The following is a 20514-nucleotide window of genomic DNA, read 5'->3' on the forward strand; positions in this document are numbered from 1 at the left end:
TACCAGTCGAGAGTTGAGCACGTGTCGTCCGTGTCTTTTCGTGTGTCTCTGTGTGGTTCGCGCACTCTTACACCATGAAGCAGAACCAACTCGCTTGGTTTTCGATTATGAATCTGCGTACATTAGGAAAGAATGTAACGTGTGCGATGGCATCATTGACATCAGACACATGCTGGCGGGCTGTCCCGCGACTCTCGCCGACCCCGAAGGAAAATGGCTTTACTGGCACAAGTTGATAACAAGCTCTTCATATAAAGATCAGCTACGGGCTGTCCAGAGGGTCCACGATGACGCCATAAGGCTCGGCCTGGCGGTGCCGACGTTGACGCGGCCCGCCTCGGTCTGAAAAGACCGGGCTTCAGGACACTAATAAAGTTTTGTGAATGAATGAATTTCGCGTCACTCGCGTCACCTCCTCAACGCTCCTCCGCACGCCGTGTTCCCTGCCACATCTGTTCGCCGGCGTCGGTGCCCTTGATCACTCAAACGCTCACAAACATCACTCTCAAAGAAACACATTTTTACGGAGAAATGTACTATGCCACGCTCATGATGAGCTGCGACACCAAAGCACATGACTCAAGGGACTCCGAGAATCCGAGCCTCCGAGACGCCGAGACTACATACTAAACACTGATGAACTAAACGCCGCTTAAGTTCCTTGGTAGCAACCAGTGACAGGTGTGTGTGTGTGTGTGTGAAAACTTTTATTGTACTGAGGTCCGGAGGCTCGACTTCTCAAGCCAACCCACTGTGTCCATTCTTCAACGAGGTTGGGGAGAGTCGCGGGACACCCCGCCAGCATATGTCTGATTCCAATGATGCCATTACAATCATTGCATTCCATCTTAATCTCCCTCTCTGGATATATTTTATTAATGGTGTACGGTGTGGGATATGTACCCGTTTGCAATAAGCGCAGTGAGACTGCCTGAGCCCTGTTCAGTTTTGAATGTGGCAATGGGAATTGTCTGCGTCCTAAATAGTAATGTTTGGTAACATCATTGTATGTTAATAAATGATCTCTGGATTCCTTCGCTTGATGGTGAACGGCTCGGTTGTGACTGTCACGGTTAGCAAGTCCTCGTGCCAAGTCATGAGCAACCTCATTGAGGTTTACCCGAGTCTCGTCCACTTTCCCCATATGCGCAGAAACTTCTTACACGCATATGGGACACGATCTACATTTATCGCACTATCACGCGCAACATTATCGAACTGCAACGCAATATCTGCCACTTTTCTTTCGCTGTAGAACTAATAGAAAGTTCACACACACACCTGTCATAATTTTTGATTATGACAGGTGTGTGTGTGAACTTTCTATTAGTTCTACAGCGAAAGAAAAGTGGCAGATATTGCGTTGCAGTTCGATAATGTTGCGCGTGATAGTGCGATAAATGTAGATCGTGTCCCATATGCGTGTAAGAAGTTTCAAGCGGTAACGTTCATCCGTTTATTCATGGCGACAATATTAAAATGGAGTGCACTGCTCGAGTGGATGTTTTAAAGGCTCCAACAGCGAGCGATCTTGGGAATTTATTAAGATGCTCCCAATGTTCCGATAATTTCGGGAATCCTCCACAATATTTTTTCCTAACACGAACTTTACTTCAAGAATGCTTGATCTTTACGTGCTAAGTAGGTCGCAAATGGTAAACGTTTTAGTGTTCCAAAAAACATAGAAATGAGCCTCAATTACTAGAAATGTGAATATTTTCCACGGCACCTTCTAAATATTTTGAGCTTAGGAGTGTATTGTAATATTTCGCCACAGACACACTTTCACGCGCCCAGTAGTTCGAAACAACATACTATTGATATCCCATAGAAGTGCAACGTCTATACTATCGTGATGGTGAAAATCCAGTCAGTGCAGAACTGTGAGTCACGAATCTAACTTTTTAACACACACACACACACACACACACACACACACACACACACACACACACACACACGCACGCACACACACACACACACACACACTCACACACAAACACACACACACAAACACACACACACAAACACACGCACACACACACACACACACACGCACACACACACAATGAAGCCCCAGGAAAGCATAGGGGTAATTATGTGTGGTTCAAGTGGAAACATACAAATTAATAAAGAAAATGGGAGATGAAACAAAAAAAATGAGTTGTCGACGATGGGGAGAGACCCTTCATTTGTTTCTACTTAGCGCCACAGCTAATAACAAGATAATATATATATATATATATATATATATATATATATATATATATATATATATATATATATATATATATAATATATGCATGCTATTCTAAGCTCTCCCATTCTTCTCTACCTCTATACTCCGTGACCGGCTGCCCCCACACTTCACACACATACATATTTCCCCACTTAGACACTCCTGGTGCTAGCGCATTAAAATAAACGTACCGCACTATTGACTCAGCGCAAACAATTTGATTAGACAGCATTCTTTCTCTATACAATCAGCGACAGCATTGCAGAAAATCCCGATATATGAAGGCGCGACTTCCGGCCTTCATATCATAAAAACGGCCACCAGAAGATAAACCCTGTACGCGCGTCAATACACTCTCTGTCGAAAAAAGTATATGTTTATTGGTCAGGTTTAAGAGGAAGCTTTAGCTCGGGCCCAACTGTGATACGGCCTATTCATATACATGTAGAAGACAGACACGCTTTTCTAAGGTAACCCCTGAACTGATTTTAATGAAATTTGATGCATTTGAGAGAGAAGCTAAATTCTAGTGACTGTAGCACCAGAATTTCGATTTAAGTCCTGAATTTTGTTAAAAAGAATTTTCGATGTTTTGGAAGTTCGAGATAAATAGAAGCATGAAGTTTATAAATTAATAGCTCTGCATTAAGAACAGATATCGCGGTTTTGTAAATGGTACCCATTAGATCATTCACAGCGTACAAATTTGATGTGGCAGTTTATATCTTCCGTGAATTCGTTACGTTTTGTAGAAGGGTTTCGCAAAAGCTGTATGCCCTTATTACTAAAGTTCTTTAGATTCATGTGTAACATACCAGTTTGGTCCGCTTTAGATGTACTATGCACTATTAGATGCAATTCACAGAATTGTGATATCGCTTTTGATTGTTGAGTTACAGAGTTGTAAACTTTTTACTTTCATTTATGAAAACTTGCGATCTTTGCCAATTTTTAACAAAAAATTGACGACTGATATATCAGAATTTCAAAACTAGCAGCCACTAGATTTTAGGTTTTTTTTTTTTAATGCAACAGACTTCGCCAAATTTGGTCCAGTGGTTGCCGAGAAAATCGAATTCTGGTTTTACGTGTATTTAGATAGGAGCACCCGAGCTAGAGCTTCCTCTTAAGATTAGGTTAGAGGCGACGTAGTGGAGCAGTTCCGTTCAATTCGCGTTCACTTCTGACCACCTGGTGTTCTTTAACACGCGCCTATAAAGGGCGAACGAAAGTTATAAAACTTTTTAACTTGACCCATTGTTGTCAATAGAGATCTGAACGGGCTGTTTGCAAAATTACCATGGAGGATGAGGATAAGGAGGAAATAGCTTTATCGAAAATAAAAGGAATGAGATGCAATCCAGCTTGCCTTCCCGCTTGACTCTGGGAGGGGTCTTCAGTCCAAGGTGTCTGCGGTTTCGCTGCCTCCCAGGGCTGCCACACTGGTCCTGCTGACCCGAACTTGACAGAACGGCCTCCCACTGCTCGATGATGAGCTTGAGAACTGGAGGAGGGGGAGTACGGGGGAGGGAGGAGGGCGAGTGATGGGACATTCCCATGTTGTATGGTATATAGTGAGGGGGCAATCTCCACACTGAAAACATTTTGCAATAACAGTGTAGTGCGCATGGCCTGACTTCATAGACTGTCTATAAAGAAAGATACATCTGCGTTCTATGGAGTGTCAAGAGAGAGACTGGGTTGAAGGTTTATTGAGTGAAAAAGCGGGGAGGTGAGCCAGTGGAGTGTGCCTCTGATTTGCTACATTACGCGCCAGTGAATGGGAAATCATAGGAGCGTAGACGAGAATAAGGGGCGACAACTGGGAGGTCATCCAGAAAACAGTTCGGTTTGCTACCCTCCAAGGAGGGAAATTAAATAATGTAAAAGGATATAAGTACTTGCTGTGAGATAATTTCTGAAAAAGCGCTCTATCTATGAACCTACACGCAAACACACTATCCGTACCCACAACACGTGTACTATGTATACACGTAACTCCATAAAAGCGTCTGTACACATACACTATATCTGCATGTCCCATAGCTTCAACACTCACAACTCACAGTACCAGGCGAGGTAGCTTAGTGGCTATGGCGTTGCGCTGCTGAACTTGAGTTCACGGATGCGATTCCGGTCGCCGTGGCCGCATTTCGACCGCCGTGGCCGCACACACACACACGCTCACGTTGCGCATTGCGCCTACCTTTCCTTTTGTGTGTCTCATCTAGCACCCGAAAGCCATAACTAATAATCCCCACTAACATGCTCACAAGAACTCCTAGGAAATCATAAGCCTGCGTCGAGTCTGTGCAGGTGGCCGGGGCGAAAACTGGGACCTGCCAAATATCATTCCAAGACAGTTCTCACCGATCATGACAGAAGGCCGCCAATATATGCTCGTGAAGACGCGAGTCGTATGAAAATGCTGTTGGTGTGTGCCAGCTCTGCTTCAGCGCCGGCTTATTCACATTGGCTGCTAGTACACAATAACCCTGAATCATCTGCAGTGCGACTATGTGCTCTATATGAGACGCTTCACTGCTTCACTGCAAATAGGGTTGCAGCGGCAGACTTTGATGTTGGCTTTTGCACAATAAACGAAGACGTTGTAACCAATAATAGTTGGAGGGCATACTATAGCATCTGTCACTCACTACAAATTTTCAGGTGTACGCTACCAACGATCAGTCCTTATATTGGCCTTAGCAAGTGTCATTGCTGAAGAAAACGTTTCATAACTTCTTTCAATTTATGAAGCAGATGGCTGGTCAAGGTTGGAACCCTTCTGAACGACCGCTTCTAGAACTCTACGAGGTCCTCCTTGTAGGGCACCTCTAATACAGCGCGCTCGTCCCTTCTGGTATCAGGACATCTGTTTTACGTGCACTAGAAAGCGTTCAGGCTCGAATGCTACAAAAATGTCTGGGTCTACCTGCCTGGAAGTCGCAGTAGCACACACCTGCTCAGGATAATTCTTTGCTGGTATTACAACTATTTCATAGTTATAGGAACAGAATGCGAAGTACACATCAACAGCTGGTCACTAACGTTGTGATGGAGTTTGAAATATACATTCCTTTAAGAGAGAACTCTCCCTTGACTCTACTGCGTGCCTATAGACCAGAACACGATAGCCTCGCACCCAGACTAACCGAACGCATACTCTCTTACCCGGGTTGCCCGGTCGACCGGCGCCATATTTGCCTGGGCTGCCAAAGTGTGTTCGCTGGCGACTGGTAGACATGGCAAGCGTTAGCTCTAGGACTCCAAAGTGCGGAAATGTGCCCGTTCACGCGGATCCAAAGTACAAGAAGTCATCTGGGCATCATTGCGTCGTGTTTGGATGCCAAAACAACCAGCGCAAAAGGAGCAGGTTGCTTAGCGCTGTTTGCGAAGAGCGCAGCACACATAGGGAATCGTGCCGGTGCGGTGTTTTCAGCCTGCACTGATTTCCATCCGCAACGAAGAATGCCAAGCTGCGCCACCGGTGGATAGCTGCAGTGAATAGGAAGAACTACCAACCCAGTGAAAATGCACGAGTGAGTATTCGATCTGTGTATATTTTGGTGCCACGTTCAACTTTGCGCCCTACGAACGTAATATGTGCAACACGCAGGTTTGCTCCGAGCACTTTCTGAACAACAAGCCTACAGAGATGAATCCCGTGCCGGTGCTTCGCCTTGGCTATTACAAAAAGGCAAGCCGTTTCGTCTTTTCATTCATGCAGAGCTCCCGATGGTTAAGCGGAACAGTTGAGTTTGCAGTTAGCGATACTTGCAGCTGGTGCACGGCACGACAATTAAGCGTGAACGACAAGTTGTAGGCAATAGAATGTTGCCCTGCTGGTGAGCGTTATTGCTATGAAAGTAAACCGAAGTCTGCTCGTCACGTCGCACGCGTCCACAAAAACGTAAACGACGACTGCTCGTCGCCGAAGGTGTTCTTGCAGCGCGCCTGTCTTTATGAGCTGGTGTTGCAGGTGTCATTCGTAACGAATTCATTTGAGCCTCCTGAGCTCTAAACTGCGTGAGGGCTGTTATGCGGGCCAAAGCGCAAGATTTTTCCGTTCTTATAGCGAGGAAAATAAGGTGGTTAATTATTGTTGTATTTTGTAACAAAATTTTGCTCGTTCTCGCCGGGTTTTTTTTACTGTTTTTTTTTCTAAGGGAGCGCCAACAATCCGATATGGCCTCGCACAAGCGAAGCAGGTAGCTGCAGTTGGTGGGGCTAATTTCTTGGAATGCAGGTGCGGTTGTTGTCTTGTACCGGTTGTTGCCTTGTTGTCTTGTATGATGCAGCTTTAAGTAGGTATGGTAATTTTATGTGCCCTGTCATGGTTTGTGCAACAACTGTACAACACCTGCAGCTGTCATGCTCACGCTGTTATAGGGGTTTTGACTGCACACATAGTTTAACATTATAACTACTGTAGTTCATTTTCGAATGAGTGCAGGTTTAGCATCATATATGCTGCTTGTTCGAGTGCTGTAGGCTTGTGTTCTGAATGTTGTACGATAAATTGCACGATACAATTGGCCTGGTGTATTTTCTATTTCATTTTGAGAGGACTTTATATCTTCGCAACAATGATGGCATGGGAAAGGACTACAGCCCTTCTTACTATAACATATATTTTGTTTTCAATGTGCAGGTGGTGAAGGGCACTCATCTGCTAATCAGGCAGGCCTGCCCTTCATCAGGCCCAGTCAAACGACCTCGCCAGTTGGTTGCCAAACGCGGCCAACCCAGTAGTGACCATGACAAACAAGACCAAACTGAAAGTGCAGAGGACAATGCTCTGCGTGCTTTAATAATATATGGTACCAACACAGTGCTGTATATTCCTTCACAGGTTACGTGCCAAAAATGCGGAGATATTACAGCTCACACCTGACCAACAATCGGACAGTGTCACCTGACCAACAATCGGACACGCCTGAGTCTACAAATGAGCCGCAACAAAATGAATGCATTTCCAGTGCGCTAAGAACACACACCGTAACGGTTACATATCACTTGCCCATGCTACAGGGAGAGGTCTTCGGCCACACCGTCTCGGTATTGAGCGATACTGAAAGCAACACACTTCTACGCCGTTTCCTGGTTCCAGATGTAGGGCTTATGGGTACTCCCGCCACAGTTTTATTGGCTGATGGCCGCTCTCTCGAGGTACCCGAAGAGGAAGTAGAGATTCTTCTTCCTAATGTTTCCGGAAAGGCTATGGTCAAGTGCATGACGCCACGTCTTTACGATGGCATCGCAGGAATTGTTCCCGGCTCCCGTGGTGCTAATGGGCCAGACACAATATAGAAGCAGTCAGCTAACTAGAAGAAACCGACGAGTATAATGAGGCACCCAACAGGGAAGCGAACACCAAGGATGGAGGCGGAACGACTAGCTCGCTTGTGGTTGGTCTTTCAAGTAAAATACAATGCCGGAAGCTGACGGCTGTTAAGTTAGGGAACTTATAAGTGACGCAGCAGTTTTTTCGCCAAGAACAAGAGAAAAACAAGACATTGAAGTCTTGTATGGAAAAAGTCGGCACTGTAACCCGTGGCAAAGGGGCCACGAACCAGTTATTTAGTATTATTAATAAAGAAATCCTGTACCGCTGTTACCACCTGGCCCCATGTAAAGCATTACAACAGGTGGTTCTCTCAAAAGATTTGGGTGGCCAAGTGTTGAATTTGGCACACGGAACTCCAATCTCTGGACGCCAAGGTATCAAGAAAACGAATGACCAAATTTTGAAGTCATTTTGCTGGCCTGGTGCACAGGAGGACGTGCGAAGAGGCGTGATTTCTTGAACGTTTTCCTCACAGGTAGATATACCTGTGAGTAAAGATTCGAGAAATCAGGCAGCTGAGAGACATGACCTCTTCCTCCTGTTTCCTATAGTGCCCTTTCACTTCTTCCCACTGCCTTCGTTTATATTCTTTCCCCTCGGCACTGGTTTATGGTAAAGCTGCAGAGTATATCGTCAGCCATAGAGTTTCTCGCTATACTAAGAGGGAAATCTGGCGCTGCTGCGCTGTGGTATACATGGGAATGACGGTATATTGTGACTTCATATTGGCACCATTCTGGGTGAGCTAGGACACATTGAAGACAAGCACCATTCCGTTTGTCACAATGACTCTTTTTCAACTAAAACAGCATTCAAGAAGCTGCTATAGCTTTATGATTACACAAAAACAAGTTTTAGTTATTGCATATACAATTATATGAAACGTAAAAATCTTCAGCGGGCCGCTGAAGTTAGATGGCAGGTGACAAGATTCGCGCATGCTATGGAACAGTTTGTCGTCTGTTCTTGCTTTTCTTCGCATGGTTATGCAATGTAGGTGAGTATAGGATCATTGGAAGACGTCTTATGAGTGCATGAAAACCTTTCATGAAGATTTTACTTTAAGGACGCGTTATTTGTGTAGCCATATCCACGTTTTAGACGAAGCCTTTTACAACAACAGCCAACACCAGCCACACAGACACATATACTGTCATTCCTATAACAACACAGCACCCCCTAGGAAACTCCCGTAAACGGTGGTGCCAGATTTCCCTCTAGGTGTTATAATGAGAAACTCTACGTTCTAAGCCGATCGTTTTAACGAGCGCTCAAGAAGCCAGACACAGTATTGTCCAGGCGCAATAGTTTCGCCTACTGCATCGGCTGTAGGATTTCGCTTCCGTTCCTGAGAGGATATTGCATCTGTACGCTTGCCTGTTTACCCGATTTCTGAACTTTCATTGGAGTGCGTAGCTTGTGCGTGTTTGTTTTGCTTGTGAATCTGTAAAGGTAATGTAATGAATGAACGCATGTCATTACTCTTATTTGCATGTAACAAAGAAAATAGTATTGACCGTGGGGCTGAGATTTATAATCGAATCTTCAAGCCGCAATCTGTGAATCCAGAGTTGAAATCCTGGCGGGAAACCGTTATTTGTTTTTTGCTTGTTTTTTTCACAATGAAGCTGCATATGACTAAGGTTCCATGAATTTTGTTCTCCGTGAACAGAAACTATGGCCTACACCACCGTAAGCATTCATGCTCCCGTGAGCAATGGATCATACGTCCACAAGCATGCGAAAAATGCCATGACTCATAGTCCCGTAAGGTTCATGGCTACTCACTTTGCGTAAATTAGCTGCGATGACACTACCCCTGTTGTCACTGTCGGTGATTTTAATGTGGATATGTCGGTACCAAAAAGGGAGCGGTTTACGCATTCCGTGTTACAGACATATCTCTTGCGATGCCACACCGTTCCGGCCCAACCGACCACCCAGCGGCGCACGTGCATCGATTGGGCATAATCAAAGAATGTGATTGCAGTTGCAAGTGAAATAATGACCACAGATTAAAACAATAAATGAGTGTGCGTATACGTTTCGTCACGATGACGACCCATCAAGACAATAAATGAGTTTCTACCTTTGTGCAAGATTATGTGTCACCTCCGTGTCGTGTGCTACACAGCTTCGCTGGTCAGCCTCCTTCACGGAATGGAATGGCGCTCCTGATTTTTTTTGTTATAAAATTGTCCAGTACACTTTGGAATTTTATCAGCGCACACCTTCGGGCACCGGCAGGTATCAAAACAACTGGGGGTGTTAGCTCACAACAGCTATCGCTGTAATAAGTGGCGAAAAGATACGGCGACAGACAATGCTCTGAACTGTGGCACGAAGATAAGCCAAAATTACAGCAACCTTATGTTTTTATCTCCCTCGCCAATGACATTGAAACAAAGTAGCGTAATATGAACTTGCCGTGAGAATGGCACCAATGCGTGTCTGTTCCGTACGGTGTATCTGTCGACCGTGCGTCATTGAGGCGATAAGTACAATAGGAAAGCGAATCAGACATATATCTTCCGCACAAGTTCCCCTGAACCTTGTCAGGGTTTGCAGCTGACCGCTGATTTGCTTCTGACGGGTATATATTGTTGCAGCGGCTCCAGGAGCGAGAAAAACGCCCACAGCGACATTAGCAGAGCGTCTACTACGTACATTCTCTTCATTGCCTAGAGTTTCAGAATTCGCCATCCAACATGATTCGCTTAGTTGTTGGCCTTCTTCTCTGCGGATTAGCCCTCGGACAACGCAGGGACATCACGTACGAAGACTGCGGTAAGCTAGGGGGTCAGGTCATAGTGCGTGTCAGGTTTTCTTTACGGAGAAAACACGTATCGAAACGAAGAAGGGGTGGTATATTTCAGTTAGCAGAACGAAGTCATTCAGTTGAACAGGGCAAACAACGCTACACTCGTATTCGCTTTTATATGAGTGTTGGACCTTTGCCGCCTACTGAACCTGTGCAATACGAGGGTGTAAAGTGCTTCGTATTCCTGCGCTATAGAGGACTTACAGAGACTGTAAGCTTCTAGAAGTAGGTGCGTAAATGCATTTCGCGTGTGCATTTGTGTGCGTGTGTGTGTGTGTGTTTATGTTCTCATCCCTCACATGCTTTTAACTTTTAGTAGCTGCCAACCTTGTATAGCTAGAATACCATTTCCACTCAGTATTTCATTTTATCTCTCTCTTCTTTATGGCGAGGTGTGAACAGGGAGTAAAAAGATTGGGCACGGGGCTGCGTATGTGCAAACAACTACTTTCTGCTACAAGTTGAGCATGTTGTGATCGTCAGCCTTTGTTAATTCAACAGAATTACTTAAACAAAATATTTTTTTTCGTTTGATCACGCCATGGCCAAAGTGTCAGAAAGCTTTAGGGCGTGTGGTAAGCTTTCGGACAGTGTATCTCAGACATAGATGAGGTAGCTTTTGCAAAAGTTTCTTTCCTTCACTCCCTCCCTTTCCCTTCGCGTCCCTTAATTCTGCAACACATTTTTATTTTTTTGCCACGAAATCAAGTCGGGAGTCGCGCTCAGAAACATAATTACCTGATCAGTGAAAGGTGACTATTTAAACACTATATTTGAAACGAATAAGTACAATCCTAAGGAAATCGATCGACTGATATGCATGAAGTTCATTGCGCTGAAAAAAGAAAGAAGAAGAAAAATTACTTGATCCTTGGGCATCCTTCATTCTGGATGTATGTCAGATTTGAGACTTATAACCACTGTTAAACATGTCTCGTTTGTGCCCTTCAGGCTTTGTTCCCGACTAGGACGACGAATTTTACACCAGTACTGCCATCGCTTCTCAGGAAAAAAAATCTATGCAATGAAGAGAACGCCACAGCGTTCGCTTAAACATTGCCTGTTCTGGTGCTCAACATGCATACGCAAACGCCACTGCAATCAGAGTATGTGTGGAGGGGGACAAAAAAACTAAACGTCATGTTTAAAACTAACTCATTTTTGAAACGCAATATCAAGAGGGCTGACCGATGGAGTAGCACACTGAGCTATAAAATTTACAACCAGGGATAAGGTGCCTCGGAGAGCCTGGCCAACGTTTCGTTAGGAGGAAGGTCCTCCTATCGAAATATTGCCCAGCCTTTCTTAGGCACCTTACCCCTGTTTGAAACTTTTATAGCACAATTTGAAACGAGTTGTTGGAATCCTGTAAACTGCTTCTCGCGTCATGTTGAAGCAGAACAAATTGACATGGTACTTGCGGGCTGCGGGCCTTCTTGTTACACTGCCCATGTGAATTTTTAAAAGTAAGATAAACAAAATACTTGTGTCGTGAATGAAAGGGAAAGCCAGTTCGGTGACGGTTAACACCATGAAAATTTCACGATGCAGAAAATTTCATTGCCATTGCTTCAGCAATTGCCTACTGAGAAGCTTTCTTCCTTTCACATTCAATAAATACGCAGTTGAGTGGCGAGCTATGACTTCCTTCTGATTTTAAGATCGTACGCGGATGCTCGAGCCATTTATTAGCTGCAATGTATGCGAAGTTTTGGCCCACTTAGGGGCCGTATAAACCAAAATCTTAGATAAGAAATAAAAAGAAAAGAAAGAAAGAAGAAAAAAAGGGGAGGTTTTGGCATAATACTAAGGGAAGTCTATACGCTAACAACAATAACTTTTTGCTAACAACAAAAAGAAAATAATAATTGTGACCACGCATTGACACGCGAGACATAAGACTGGTACCCGTAGCCCGCGTCTGATTTGCGAACGCAAGTGTACTCTCGTGATCAATAGGATAAACTAGCATAAAAACGATCAAGTTTGTCAAAAGTAATGAAAGCATAAAAAAAGGAGAAACGAAATGCACCGGACGTGTTCAGTACTAATTCTTCTGGGTGTTTAAGGATTTCATTCTGGAAGAATTTGCAGGTTTCCGAAAATTTTCGATTTTGACATATAAGACAATGTAAAGCGTGTTTATTGCCCTCGAACATTTACAGGCAGCCAGGCAAAAGTTCTGTCAGCCCAAATCGAGCCGTGCGACTCCGACCCCTGCGTCTTCAAGCGTGGAACGAAGCCCAAGCTGTACTTCACGCTTACTTCTGGTAGGTTTTCGTTCGTTTACTTACCGCCTTCCATTGCAAAACAAGGCGCACCGGGTTGACGGCATATTTGTCACTGCGCTATCGAATCGAAAAGCGGGCACTGCCTGTTGTGTGATGCGCAATGCGGCAATGAGCTAGAGAACTGCGCATGCGCTGTAAGCGTTCCGGCGCGGCCACCACCAGGCGTGTCACGACGTTGCCACGATGAGGAACGCCCTAGTGGGCGTTACAAGCGTCACGGATTGATGGTACTGGCGACGATAGCCACAAGAAACCATCAGTTTCTGTCAGCGCCCAGTGAAAGGATTATGCATATGTAGCCCGACGTTCGGCAATGCTTTCGGATCTAACCAGTATACGCACCTTGATGGGGTATGCACACAGCTCCTCAGCAGCAACTATATAATGGGCGTAGGCGCACAAGGCCCATGCCAGCAGCGGCAGCAAGAACTGGCTCCGACAGAGCCGATTTGAGCGGAGGGTGGGTTACTAACATGGTCGAATTCCGCCATATCGTCAAATTCGCAATCTGGTCAGCTCTGACTGGCCCTGAATCCTGCTACGGCTTCTCTGATTGGCTCAAAATGGCGCCACTGAAAAATTTGGCAAGATGGTAGAATTGGCTTCGCTTTTCCTTTTTTTTTGCATCCAAACGCACTGAGCATCGCTGGCGGCCTTCCGCGGGCCGCGCATGCACCATCGATACTAGAACAGCGCGACGGCACCGGTGGTGTGAACGCACCTTGCGTGTCAGTATAATTGGTAGCGATCAAATATTAAAATATACTATCTCCTCTGCCATCCCGATAGGATGGGACAAAGTAAGGTATAACGTACAGGTCTCTGTGAGCGATAAGAAGTCTCTGAAACCATTGTGATGACTGTCAACAACATTAGTTGTGGCATTGATGTCCGACGCATATGCATGTAACCCGACACAATTATGGGCCGGTTTCTTTCACACGATGCTATGTTTATTTTTTATTTATTTTTTGTCATACCACTACTCGCTCACGACCGACCGATCCTAGAACGCTGCTCGCACCATTCATAAAAGGCGGAAAGAAAATAATTGAAATAGTTTCGTTACACCGTTCCGACATATTAATTTACTGTTGCGCTTTCCGACGAGAATGATCAATTAATGAATTAATTAATTTTGAAGATAGTTGAGACTGTTCGCAATAATTTTCTTGCTGCGACCTGCCGCATTCTTTTCACAGCACAGTTTTCATTGTAGCGTGTGGAATGTTCGACCTGGTTGTAGACGGTAAGTGTAAAGTCACGTTATCTGAGCATGTGGATGCCAAAACTGCTTAAGAGAATCAGTTTCTCAGTAATCGCTAGCGAGCACTTGGGAGGAAATCGGAGCCCTTTGTTCGGAACAGGACTCGTTCGGTCGCTGCAATGTCACAAAGTCAGCGGTTCGCAAAAATTATAAGAACAGGAGAGAAAGCGCAGCCCATTGGCAAACTGTGAACTCCCCGGAAGTTGACAGGCCTCGTCTTTAGCCTGCTTGGGACAATATAACACAAGACGAAATGTTCCTCGCCTTCTAATGAATGAAATTTTAAAATGAGAAACAATGTATTTTTTTCTTCTCAAGCTTCAACGCGTTCTCGTATAGTAATACATGTGAGTGACTGCTACAATTTATTACTATTACTTTATCTGCATGGTCGCTAAGGCGATCCGAACGTACCACTTCGTAACCGCAGCCACCGTTTGGATCTCATCCAATCTACCGGACATGCCATGCGAAGCGGGTCTCGTAGTGGGCGCGTTATCGCTCGAAGGGAAAATGTCCAATCGTCGCGTTCTGCTCTTAGCAGACGACGTGTTCGTCTTGAAAATGATGGACAGGAGCGTGTCGTCATTTTGACGTCACCAAAAACGTGGCCGCGCCCCGCGGCTGACGGCGTCGGCACGGCCTAGGCCAATCGCGATAGGCGAAACCGAACGCGCGTACCGAACAACGCTATCCGATTCCTCCATTGGTGTGCCGTATAGTGCAACACTCTCCCCAATCACGCCACGTTGTGCGTCCACTGCAGATCAAGACACCGAGAAGGCCACAATGGATGCCAAGATCAGCGTGTACGGTGTCATGATTCCGGTTCCCGGCCTAGAGAATGACCTATGCAAGAACATGGTACAGTGTCCGGTCTCCAAGGGCCAGACCTACTCTGGCACCATGGAATTGTTCGTGCCTGCATACGCACCAATCGTAAGTACGCATCGGTGGTCGTTGATGATCACACGCGCAGCCCTGTTTGACAAGTCGGCAGGACATTTCTTTGTCGCAGACCCCTACTCTCTCTCTCCCTAGCGTATTCTTTTTTGCCTAGGCACCTTTTTATTAAATCAAATCTTTATTATACAATGACAACAAGCAGACGCGTGCAAAAATATTTGGACCAATAGCATTCCGGTTATAGTAGCTAGTCCAATACAACAAGGTCACGGTAAGTCAGGCATTGGACTCTTAGAAATTAATAGTTTTACATACATTTTTGTTTTACGCACTTCTGAGAAAATTATTAAAGCCTCACGAAAGTATTCGTGGAAAGCTTTTGCATGGACGAATAGCTGTCTGAGATCTCCGAATATACTGTGAAGACCCACTAACATTGAAACGTCAAATGGTGCGCCATCATTATATTTTGCTGCTAATAACTTTATTCTATGGCTGTATGATGGCAAGTCCTTCTTCAAGGTGCATTGTAGGATGTCCCAGAAGGAAACTGCATCCAAAGCGTTGAGTAAAACGTGCTCAACTGTCTCTCGCCTTTGACATTATGAGCAATTTATACCCCGAGGAACAAAGTGGTGTTTCTGTTCCGTTCATGCTTTTACAAGTAACGTGCCAGTGTGCAATCTAAAAGAAAACTTCTTGCACACCTGGTCACGCAAATGTTCTTGTGACACGTTTTGAAGTGTCTTGGTGTGGGCCTGCAGATCGCAAAGAGCAATACACAGCAGCAACAACAGGAACAGCCAGGACAGTTTACGAAGTCCTTTCGCATACTCGTCTCGTGCCAAAGTCGACCAGCTCTTTAAGAAGCTCAAAACGTTTTAGAATTTTAATTTTTGCTGTGCTTTGGAAGGATGCCGCAGTATATTTCAACTCCTCAAGTTATTTGCTCTATTGTGTGCGTAGCAGCGCCGCAGTCACTGTTTAAGTCTTCATCAAATCTCAGCGCACTCTCGCGCCGGGCGTAGCAGCGCGAGATTGGTCGCGAAGACGACGTCAACACAGTGGTCACGTGAGCGATCTACTCGAATCAAGTGCCTCGCCGTTATCGAGGATGACGTCACAATCGTCTTCGCCATCAGAGGCCGTTAACCGACCCGTGGTTTGACCCGCAGACGCTGTTGCTCGCTTTTGCTCATATAAAGCGAGTTGTGTTGACCTGTAGACTGGTAAACTATGTTTCACTTCAATATTTAAGGGGTGGCAATTGAACTGGTAAAATTCACTGACAACTTTTTTTATGTTCCCCAGCATCCTTTTAGGACATTTGGTGTGGGCGTCACGGGCCAGTTTCTCACATTTTTCGCTGTTGACAGCTTAAGCTTTGAGACGCTGTGTTATGCTGCACCAACTTCATTTTCGTAATAGCTAATGTCCTGTAAACGCTCCACGACATTGTATCGCCTTCATGATCGGCCCAAGGTCAACAGGTCTTCAAGTTTGTTCGCCGGAGTACAAGTCACATCGTCGTTTTAACATAAAGCCGATGACATAGACAACGGTTCGTACAATTGTATAACACTTAAACCTCAGTCTGACAGGCAAATTTAATGACACTTCGAGCGAGTTCACTCGGCCTCGCCGAGTCTCGCCTAGACGGCAAAACTAAGTGTCATTTGGTATTGATCACAATGACGACCTACGAAGACACAGAGTGTGATATGATTCATAGCATTTTGAGTTTTACGAAGGGTCACTTTTTTATTATGAAAATGAATGATTATTTTCACGAATACCTGCAATAAAAATAGAAATATTCTGATCTCGTAAAACGTCTGTTCGTTTTGAGTCGCTACAAACAAGGAACATAGAAAATCCGTACAGTCAAAATGGCGGACTCTGTCGGACGATTTAAAGGGCGCCCAATATGAACGTTGCACTCTTGGTTTGGCTCCAGTGATGTCGCGGAGACGCTCAGAACATTTGAAATCGCATAAAAAAATCTAAGTGGTCTTAGAAGTAGTGCTGTCTCTGCATTCAGCATCTTTTCATATATCTCGAAGCACTGCTACCGAGGCTACACGCATTTCAGCGCAGCGAAGTTAGTTCGTTGAATACATTCGCTGGCAAGTGCATTCCACAGTGTCACCAAACCTTTCTGTCTGACAATCTGCGAACAGCACTAATTGCAAGGTGCACTCGCTAAAAGTGGCACTAAATTTCATGTCTTAGTGTAATATTGATCGCAGATGTCTCAGTGTGTGTTTCTCTCGTTTAGGCCCACCCGGTACCTTTGAATTACTCAATAACCGACATGTCATAGACTCCGTCCGACTTATGGAGTACAAACCCTGCTGTCGAGATCATATAATCGTCGTGACCATCATCGCCGTCCTGGTGATGTGGTCACACGCACTCACGCGTCAGACACCCAGCTCCTATAGGCCTTACACAAACATGTTGGCCCACATGGTAAATCTTTGCGGAACCCTAAATCATGCTGGATATCTAGCTAACTGCGAAATTTTTTGCATAATGTCGATTCCCACAGTGCGTGGGACTCGCTGAATGTTTTTTCATCATTTTTGTGTTTTCTTGTTGTGGCGTTAGCGTGTTGGGTTACTCGGCCTTTTTGCAGTGATCGTTGTTACCACACAAAAAAACCAAAAACGAAAAGAAACCCTAACTACATTTGTGATCAAACGGCATGAGAGAGGAAAGACAGAAAGCATTATAGAAAAGTATGAAGGTGATTAAGAAGCTTTAGCTGTGGGCTCCTCTCTAAATGCATGAGAACGCAGAAACCATTTATCTCGGCAACTCCGCAATGAGAAGTCACATCACAGTTCTGCAAATGCACACAGTAATAAATCGAAAGAGTATATAATTGTTGTATTATACACCGCTATGAAATATACAGCGACAAGTGAGTAGGACTTTTGTAAGTGCAGTAGCAATTCACTTAAGCTGCAAATTATTATTTAAAGATTGTCCGCCTTAGGTGCTCTAAAGGATGCAGATTACAGAACTGCTTCATTTGTTTTTGATGCGAAGCTACAGATTTGTAAACAACGTATTTCTTCTTTCTTTTCTCTTTCTTTTTTCATTTCTTGAAGGAGACCCAATTTTAAGTAATCCTGGTAAAAAAATCCGGGCCCTGAATCAAAATTTTGATACAGACATTAAAATATAACTCTTTCTCTCAAATTCAATAAATTCTATTCAACTCGGTCCTCCGGATTTTTCATAAAAGCGTTTCTGCGATTTACATCCATTTGAATAAGTGACATCGGAGTTGGCCCCGAGCTATAGCTTCCTCTTAACCAGAAGTAGTACTGGTTGGCTACCTTGCATGGGAGGAAGGGGTAAAGTGACGGAAAAAAAAGATGTGAGCCCACGGATTGTGAGGCTTGTAAACAATCCGGGAAAACCCTGCGGCACTCCAAAGTCCATCATGCAGGACAATAGACTTCAGGAAGTGTAGCGGCGAAGCCTACCTTATAGCAGCCCTCCGCGCTGAGTATATTTGGGGACAGGGACTTGGAACCTTCTGTTATGACAGTGGGAGACTGCCCAGACTTCCAAGCTTTCTGCACATCATTTGCCTCTAGATGCTGTGGCTTTAGCAAAGGCAAAAGAGGGAAGTGATGACAGACGGCTAGAAAATCGCTTAGTAAGACCAGGAAACGTGGGTTTTTTTAGCAGTCAAAGTCATGCAGCACCTTTGCCCCCACATCACTGCCTTTCGCACCTACGTGTCTGCAGTGACATGTGATACGCCGTAGTGCAGGACTCCGGATCATTGTTGAACCCGCAGCGTTCTTCAACGTGTACCTAAATCCATGTACTAGAAATCTTTTTTTTTTTTTTGCATTGCGCCGCAATCGACATGCTGCCGCCGAAGGTGAGAATCGAACTCGGCACCTCGTGCGCAGCAGTACAATGCCATAGCCACAGCGCCACCACGGCGGGTCCTAACATGCTTGAACGAGCGACCGACCTACTATGTTACTCCGCAGCTTAGTCCTCCGTAACCTCGTCTTTTTTGTGCACATGGCTGCAATAAGCGTCGCTGCTGGATATGGGTACAGCTGGCCTAGTAACGTCAGGGTGCTCAAGTTTAAGCGTTGATCCAACCGACGCCGAAGACCGGCGTGCTTTGTCTGAAACGATGACGATGTAGGAAGGCCGACGTTCCCATCGAAAATCTCTCTCTTGGGAAAAAAATTGTTGTGTATCTAGTCCCGTGTTCTTCCAACGTGAGGTCATGGTTGTATTGCAGTGATGCAAGGAGATGGGAACCGAATAAAAATCTGCGTTGACGAGAGCTTTTGCGTGACTCGCAAGTGACATCAAACGGTGCTCCTTAACTTTTTCTTTGCTTTCTCTTTGCAGATGAAGAGTCATGTCTTGCTCAAGGTGCTGGGTGACAAAGGCGTCAGCGTATGCGCCAAGACACCTGTGTTGATTGAATGAACTGGCGGCCACAGAATCAGTTTCGCACAACATCGCCCACCACTCGTCAAGCGATGCTCAGTGCGCGTACGAGCTGCAGTTTTCATCAATGTGTGCTGCTGCATGCGCTCTTCCGCACCCATTTGAACGTCGGCTTCAATAAATATTCATGAAAGTAATTACGCTTAACCAGTTTATTCGTTGAAGCTAAGAACACGTACAAACAGTTCGACTTTTTTTTAACATAATACGTATTTTTTATAAAGTACTTGGAGAACGCTTAAGCTTCCCCTTTAAAAGCGGAACCCGATAGCATTCAAAGATCCTTCACTATACTTCTCAAGCTTCCCGCTAACTGCGGTTTATGTAACGGTTATGTTTTCCTGCAAATGCTGCCAGCGAACGCTATGCACGAAGGCGAGCTTTCTGAGTCTTTTTTAGCGGCGCGAGCATCGAGTGACACTCTGTTTTTGCGCAGCACTTCCGGTTCAACTCCTGAAACGACACCGAAGCAAATTCATAATAAATCAGAGAAATAGTACAGTACAAAATTCATGGGTTTCATTATGGATATAAATAATATCAGAGCATAAGTTTAGCTACAAGTTGAGTTACTGAATTAGAATCTAATTAGAATAATTAGAATCAATTAAATATCGTTAAGACCGGTGACGAAATTCCAAATAAAACAAATGCAAAAATAATGCGGCACAAAATGCATAGGTTTCATTATAGATATGACCTCATAGAATAAGGTTAGCTGCAAGTTTAGTTACTGAAGTGTCTGGAATAAATATAATTAATTAGAAATCACTGATTAACGCACACCAAAGCACATACACGTAGATTTTAGAGACCCGCCACATGAGCACGACCTTGGCGAAATTCCTGGAAACCCGGAAGTAGAAAGCGGAAGTAATGACATCACTAATGGCATCACACACAAGGTGCTGGCCTGATATTTAGTCCGAAAATTGATGGAAAACAGTTGCGTCCAAGTTCGGTTCGTAAGTTGCGTTCGCCTAAAAATAATCTAAAGAACACCAACGCCGAAGTGCGAGTGCCACTAAGAGACACCTAAGTAAAAAAATAGGGTCATTAACCGCTCCCACAGAGTTAGTTGCACCATTTCACTAAAGCACTAAAGGGCATGCAACTACTGCTTTGATCAGCGCTGCTATTGCT

The 20514-nt window shown here is 44.8% G+C and overlaps 1 protein-coding gene across 1 annotated transcript; it reads left to right on the plus strand.

The window, feature by feature from the left end:
• The first annotated feature begins 10140 nt into the window (after nucleotides 1-10140).
• On the plus strand, nucleotides 10141-19502 carry LOC135918822 (mite group 2 allergen-like Ixo r 2). The gene is made up of 4 exons (XM_065452517.1): nucleotides 10141-10376; nucleotides 12576-12680; nucleotides 14735-14907; nucleotides 19270-19502. The coding sequence occupies exons 1-4, from the start codon at nucleotides 10298-10300 to the stop codon at nucleotides 19348-19350; spliced, it is 438 nt and encodes a 145-aa protein (XP_065308589.1). The 5' UTR covers nucleotides 10141-10297; the 3' UTR covers nucleotides 19351-19502.
• Nucleotides 19503-20514: the final 1012 nt, after the last annotated feature.

The sequence above is a fragment of the Dermacentor albipictus genome, chromosome 2 (genome assembly GCF_038994185.2).
Source record: "Dermacentor albipictus isolate Rhodes 1998 colony chromosome 2, USDA_Dalb.pri_finalv2, whole genome shotgun sequence".
In the NCBI taxonomy this organism is placed as follows: domain Eukaryota; kingdom Metazoa; phylum Arthropoda; class Arachnida; order Ixodida; family Ixodidae; genus Dermacentor; species Dermacentor albipictus.

Excerpts from the sequence above, each read along its gene's own strand:
- LOC135918822 (XM_065452517.1), top strand. The coding sequence starts at position 10,298 with ATGATTCGCTTAGTTGTTGGCCTTCTTCTCTGCGGATTAGCCCTCGGA. Across the intron at positions 10,377-12,575 it reads CATCACGTACGAAGACTGCG|GCAGCCAGGCAAAAGTTCTG; the intron begins GTAAGCTAGGGG and ends GAACATTTACAG. Across the intron at positions 14,908-19,269 it reads TGCCTGCATACGCACCAATC|ATGAAGAGTCATGTCTTGCT; the intron begins GTAAGTACGCAT and ends TTCTCTTTGCAG.